Genomic DNA, 6914 nt, shown 5'->3' with positions numbered 1-6914 from the left:
GCTGTGCCATTTCCCCTTTCACCTGCACCACACAGCTGGGCCGCACCACCTCTATCCCATAAACCCCTCATGTCCCAGAGTGCAACGGGGTATTTGCATTTTACTGGGCCCATGATAAGGGTCCTCGCCAGCCTCACAAAACTGTCCAGAGAAAGAGCCGGCAGGCAGGTATTTATAGATCAATGTTTTGATATGTAATGCTAATTACACATGTGCAGACGAAAATGTTAAGAATATTAATGTGTGCGCAATTAGTGTTCCAGCCACACACAAACCAGATAGGGAAGTATGTGGCCTAAGTAGGATTTATGACTAAGATAATTACATCTTTTCGGTATACGCCACTTAAAAATTACTCTGGGATAATCATCTATTTATAAGCTTTTAAAGACAGAGACATTCTGTTTTGAAGTACTTAATAAAAACTCCAATTATGGTTTACAGCCATGTGTCTTTCATCTGGTTTTACAGGAATGGAAAACTCATGTGATGAAACTATTTTTTAGATTGTCATTGTCTTTTAAGGCAAACAACAACACGAGAGTTTCTGGAGATCTGGCTCTTTGAAGTAGATATTGTTGGATAAATGAATTTATGATGTCTGACAGCAACAGAGTTCTGATAATCCTTTTCAAAACAGTTTGGGGGTTGTGGTGCTGAAAGCTATATGGTGGTATTGACTGAGGGATGCCACCACAAAGGCTCATGTGGTCCCGAACAAATAAATACACAGATGGAAAGCCAGATGTTTGTAAATACAAACAGCTTTATCCAAGCCAGCACAATACACTCAATGTATGAATCATTTCAAGTGGATCCACTGAGCTTTTTACCTTTCTAAAGCTCCACATAAAGTTACTCGGAGGAAAGGCATTTTCTTGACTCAACAATTTACTGTGTTGTCTAGTTAGAATTGCGCAAGTGAGGCAACAGAAAAGGCAGCACAGAACACAGAGGCTTTTAGCCCAAAAGAGACATAATTGGATGATTTGTGTGTTTATGCGTGTATGTTTGCGTGTTTGTGTCTTGTGTGTGTACATGTTTTTGATTGTCTCTTAAATAGGAAAATGTATGTGTGCCTCTGGGGGCAATGATTTAAGTGTGCTTTCATAATCAGATACAGAGCGCGTATGTTTGTGCTACGTGTGTCACTGGAGCATCTGAATCTATGCTAACGAACACATTATGCAGATATATTACTGTATGTGAATGTTTGTGTGTGTTTCTGTTAGATTTTCAGTTTACTTCGTGCTTTGTGATCATTTTTGGTAACTGAGTATATTCACGCTGGTTTTTGTTCATACATTCCTGTCTAAAAGCTTTATTTTTGCAAAATGTGGTGTTATTCATAAAAGTGCTGAAGTTCTGCCAGAGTACAAAATCACAGACCAACTCAAACAATGAGGAGAGAGAGAGAGAGTGAGAGAGAGAGAGAGAGAGGAAGAGAAGGAGAGAGGGAAGGAGGGAGGAGTGCGAAGACAGAGGTACAGAGAGGAGCACAGTTGAACTTATCCTCCCTCAGATGTGTCTGTGTGTGGCAGCGGATCAGCGAGTGTGTCGGGATGGTGTGGGTGTGAGAGTTTGTGCCTGTGAGGGTGCGGGTGGGGGTGAGGGTGTGGGTGGGGGTGCGGGTGGGGGTGGGAGTGGACTTCGGCGCTGCTGCCGTCAGGCAGGGACGCGGGATCGATGGAGCTCTCCGAGGGAGACTGCTGCGTGAGGGCCCCCTCCTGGTCACCCTCTTTACTGCAGGACTGGCAACTGCACTGCAGGATGCGCTCCACCAATTTGTCAACACGAGGAGTGTCCTCATTGCCTGGGCACTGCAAAGTAACCTGAGGGGGCAGAGCAAAGACAGGTCACACACACGTACAGACATATATTGCATATATATATATATATATATATGAGGTGCTATATAGGACCAAAAATGGATGGTACATACTTCACATGGCACCCCTAAATGGTTCTTTAAGTTTGAAGTCTTCATCAAAGGAACCCCTAAGGGTTCTTTAAAGCCTGGTTCTATATAGCACCCCAAGAACAGGTACACCATTCATATACTCACTTTAAAAGTTCTCTCTCACGCTCTCTTTCACACAAACAGAGAGAGAGAGACAGGTAGAGAGGGAGAGGGACAAAGAGAGAGAGAGAGAGAGAGAGAGAGACATACAAAGCTATTTGAAATGATGAATATTTGGCTGGTCAAACAGTCACCTGGCTCTGCACTTCTACTCTTTCACCCTACATGGCATCAACTCAACATAAATACACCACAGCTCTCAGTCTCTGGAGCCAGAGAAACGGAAACGAGTGGAGCAGAATGACTAACTGCTGAGCGAGGTGAGAGGATGTGTCAGATCAAAGAGACCAGAGCGGAGAGGGGGGAAACAAGAGAGCCTGATTCTACATCCTCCACTTTGGTCATTTACTGCCAGAAATGACTCGAAAAGATAAGAGTCCTTTTTAGCGGAGTAACGTAGTTTCCTAACTATAAGCCATGACTTACACATTGATTTTGCAAAACGTATTCTATGAGGTTAATACACGTGGCAGTTAATATGGTATTAATATGGTCGGGATATATTTAGCACTTTGAGGTCATTGATTTGGTGTAAAGTGCAATACAAATAAAATGTATTATTATTATTATTATTATGGTTTCTTTTAACTTGTATAGAACACTGTCCTCCGGCTCCACGAGAGACACAAAAATACTGTAGGCTTTCTGCTTGAGACTTCTCGTCAGCACTAAGTGCCTGACCAAACTTGTTAAGGATTGTAAAATGTGCAGTCTGTGATTCTGGCAAAGGTTTGTTGATCTTTGAGCTCAACAGCAAATAAATTTACACTCATCCCTTCCAGGTTCCTTAAGCAATGTGCTGATTGGTTGGAATGATGTATGACTCAGTCCCAACCAACTTTGTTTGTGTCCCATTTACAGAGCCAGAACTGTGTCCGAGCACCAGGGAGCCATTGAACACACACACACCAAGAATGATCCGCTAGAGGAGTGTGAGCTGCTGAGGAGCTGAATTTGACAAAACATATATTTATTAATAATCTTGGACTGCACTTTTCATTTCTGAGGCACTCTCTCTGCCTGGTTCCGTCCCGGGGGGGGGCCACAGCTTAAGACTTGCATTGAAGCATGCTTAGTTAGACACACATACATTTTCATTACACGTGTGACCATGTTTGCGTGACCACATAAAAACACGTTGCTTCTGCCTCAGGTACTGTGTCTGCTTTCTTTCATTGGACTGTCACAGTCCCCACTTCTCATGGCCAGCTCCAAAGTGGGTAATCCACTTTCAGAAGCTTCTATTGAGCCAGTAGTGGTCATTGCTGTCATTGTGTGCATATTCTCAGGCTACTAGCAACCTACAGACATATGAAAATGGACTATGGATATTTTTTTATTGAGCAAGAACAGGACAGTGATATCATGTGAAATAAATAGTGAGAGAGCATTGTGTGTGTGTGTGTGTGTGTGTGTGTGTGTGTGTGTGTGTGTGTGTGTGTGTCTGCAGTGTTGGGTCAATAGGGCCTATGTCCAGCAAGCATGTTTTGGGCAGTATAGGTTCTTGTTTCTTGACAGGGTGTTCAACAAGAAGGCATGTAAATCCCTATGTGCTGTTGAAATGCATTACAAAGAATCCTACTTTGTTTGGGATTTGGCAACCTTTTAGCCTATAAAGACAAAGCATCTCTGTCTTTAATGACATTAAGTGTTTCATAGCACATAGGTGTATCAATCAATCCTCACTGTAAAGCAGGTTTTGAGTTGTTGTTGACACTATGGGTCTTACATAATAAGTTCACATAATATCATATGTTCCATACACTGCTAATAAAATATAATACAATGCTGATGCAGTCCAAAGTATTCAAAATACGTCACTCACTTTGAGTAATCTATTGGAATATGTTACAAAATTATGGGCATGTATTCTATAATGGAATACAAAGTAACTAAGTAACATAAGTAACTTTCCAAACACTGTGTGTGTGTGTGTGTGTGTGTGTGTGTGTGTGTGTGTGTGTGTGTGTGTGTGTGAGAGAGAGAGAGAGAGAGAGAGAGAGAAAGAGAGAGGGAGAGAGAGAGAGAACAGACAGACAACGAGAGAGGAAAAGAGTTTGTTTTGAAGCACTTTCAGCTGGACACACGGGCATGGCCTCCCCTCTACTCACCACCTCCCACTGCGTCTCCGCTGGCATGCAGGAGTCACAGTGCACCAGGGACTCAGTGGACTGAGGAAAGGTGTTGGGCACACTGTAGCTGAAGCACTGTCCCAGGCATGCCCTGTCAGGAAGCCAGGAGTTCATCGCTCAGTATCTTTTACATGCACAAGAGATTGATACAGTTTGGCAAGAAAACTGACTGAAGCAATAGCAGGTCTGTAGTCACAAAAAACACTAACTCATACAGCATACTTTAAGGGCTATTGACCAGTGTGAGCAATCTAATGATCTTATCAAATCAGCCATATGTTCCTACATGGACATGCATAATATTTAGTTAAATGTGCCTATCTATGCAACCATCTATGAGGAACTGCCTTAGGAAGCACAGCTGGGGTGTTCCGCCTGTGGGTCTCGGTCAGTGAGTTTCCTCTAGTTGTACTGACCTGTTTTCTATGGAGCGGGATTGGCAGCCTGTGTGCCCGACTATCTGTGTGATGTTCTTGGCTTCGCACCAGGCGCTCTTGTCAGGGAACAGCGCCAAACGGTTGATGTGCGCGGGAGGAGGCGCAGAACACAGCGCGAGCAACGCACAGCCAATCAGCGCACCAAGCCACATAACTGCACCTGGAACAGGTCAGGGAGAAGTTTTATGACATATCAATTCCCCTTTTCTTACTTTGGTGTGTGGTAGTGTGGCTAAGACATGGACGCCCATCATAGTCCGAAAAACCAAGTGTGAGTGAGAGAGACTGAAAGGTGGAGTTGTTTTGACGTCTATAGCCAACACGAAAGTGTCAAAGTTGCGATATTAAAACCACTAGTTAATTCACCCCTGTCTGTTCTGTCATTCAGTGCGACTCAAGACTAGCCGTTGTACCAATCAAATTCAGATCATTCATGTCGCCGGCCTTTTTGGCCCTGTGTGCGCCAAGTGGAGAAGAACAATACCGTTGGCTCAGACTAGGGCAACCAGAGACGGGGAGAGATGTCTGTAAGATATCGCCTGACTTCAATAAACTACAGGAACACTGCGTAACGATGCGCCCACGAAAGAAAACCTTTGTTTTAAAACTGTGACCTCTTGTAGGCTACATGAGTATACAAATCGGCTTTAAAAGCTCAATTTGATCTCAAGACACCCGCGTGTAGGCTACTTAAAAGTGACAAAGGTGTTTATACATAAAACATTTTCTAAAAGCCAAAATAGACTTTATTATTTCGCTATGTTTTCACGCAACTGGCATTCCACACAAATTCAATATCCATGTCCGACTTCCTAGCAGCCTGCGGCGGTGAAAGCGAGTGCGTGAGAAGCATCAGGGAGATGGAGAAAGAGTGAGAGTGTGGGCGAGGGTGGGGACAATAACTAAATTGGTTATTAAGCTATTTTCCTATTAAAACAATTACATTTTAAATAAATGTGTTTGCTTGTTTTCGGCCATTCGACACATGCATGAGGGGGTGACTAAAAGTCTATCATAATAAGTTTGGAAAATTAGAACTTTTTGATGCCAAGTTGCTGCTGAAGTGAAACATCTCATATTGAGCTAAAGTCGACAGCACTGAATCACAGGTCTTTACGAATTGTGCACTCATGACATCAGTTTAGATTAAGTTAATAAGCAAGCATGCAGCATTGGCTTTTTGGGCAAACGTTCTCTGGACGGTTCAATAAGCTGGCCTATACACAGGGAGTTTCATATCATGTTACAAATACTATTACAAATAAAAGTATTGCTGACCATTTATCATCTTCTGCTTTAAATCCATCTGTTTTACTCACGTAGCCTATCGCCTACAATGCCCCCCAATTGAAGTCACTAAGATAAGTTGAAACCAACTGTACTTACGGTTGGGAACCACTGAAACGTCCGCTGGCACCAGAGATATTGCCCGCTGAATCCCCTTTTCCCAAACCGACCGCCTCTCACCGCGGCCCCTCTCTGTCCGACCCACTGGACACCAGAGAGACGAAGAAATGGGTGATGACGATAAGTGGCTGATATGAATTTAAAATGTCAAATGCGAGCGGAAAAACAGACAATGTTCCTCTCGCGTCCGATCTTAAACAATTACATCACCGAACGAGGGATGAAGAGCTGAAACCGTGCAAGGAGCGCACGTAAGAAATCCAATCTATCTATACATCAACTTCCGTGGGTCCCTCCCCTCTGTACTATATCTATTCTCCTCCTTTTCTTCGTTGAAACGGAATAAATCAGACAGATTTTTATAAGTTTGAAAAGTTTTGTGCGCAGTCAGTCTGCTCCTGTCGCTGCCGCTTTCTCTTGCTGTGCTGTGGGCTCATCTGACTAGGCGCGGCATCGAGGCTTGCCTGGCTGCACGCTGCGTATCTGATTGAACAAAAAAAAAGAGGGGATGTAGAGAGTTCGTCAGGTCGAAATGTTTACGGCCTGGTGACAACATCAGTGAACTCTCTAAAATCATACAGACAGTCGTCAAGGCGTATCCCTCCCTGTCAGGACTAGCCAAATAATTTGTGACTTATGACAAATTGGTGACTTCCCCCTCTTTTGCCGAGGTTCTTATGATTTGAGAGGACAATGTTGCAACGGTTGAGTAGCCTAGTAGGTGTAGGTTACTTGAGGTTTTTTTTTTTTTTTTTTTGCATGATAGCCTACAGTTACCTAGAACCCCATTTGACATGTGTGGAGAAACCTGTTGCCACTTTAATGGTGGTTAAAGTGTGCAAAGAAATAACGCTAAGA

At 43.4% G+C, this 6914-nt stretch overlaps 1 protein-coding gene across 1 annotated transcript; it reads right to left on the bottom strand.

Moving 5' to 3' along the window:
- Positions 1 to 748: 748 nt before the first annotated feature.
- nbl1 (NBL1, DAN family BMP antagonist) lies at positions 749 to 6578 on the bottom strand. The gene is made up of 4 exons (XM_062545443.1): positions 6036 to 6578; positions 4629 to 4809; positions 4192 to 4303; positions 749 to 1832 (listed from the first exon to the last, which is right to left on the bottom strand). Exons 2-4 carry the CDS (start codon positions 4799 to 4801, stop codon positions 1509 to 1511), a joined length of 609 nt encoding a protein of 202 aa, XP_062401427.1. The 5' UTR covers positions 4802 to 4809; positions 6036 to 6578; the 3' UTR covers positions 749 to 1508.
- Between the last annotated feature and the right edge of the window lie 336 nt (positions 6579 to 6914).

The sequence above is a fragment of the Sardina pilchardus genome, chromosome 9 (assembly GCF_963854185.1).
Source record: "Sardina pilchardus chromosome 9, fSarPil1.1, whole genome shotgun sequence".
Lineage (NCBI taxonomy): Eukaryota > Metazoa > Chordata > Actinopteri > Clupeiformes > Clupeidae > Sardina > Sardina pilchardus.
Note: the sequence above shows the minus strand (reverse complement) of the source record. Positions and strands in the feature narration are given on the sequence as shown.

Coding starts and splice junctions, on each gene's coding strand:
- nbl1 (XM_062545443.1), bottom strand. CDS start 4,801: ATGTGGCTTGGTGCGCTGATTGGCTGTGCGTTGCTCGCGCTGTGTTCT. Junction 4,304..4,628: donor TCCCGCTCCATAGAAAACAG/GTCAGTACAACT, acceptor GCTTCCTGACAG/GGCATGCCTGGGACAGTGCT. Junction 1,833..4,191: donor CGGAGACGCAGTGGGAGGTG/GTGAGTAGAGGG, acceptor CTGCCCCCTCAG/GTTACTTTGCAGTGCCCAGG.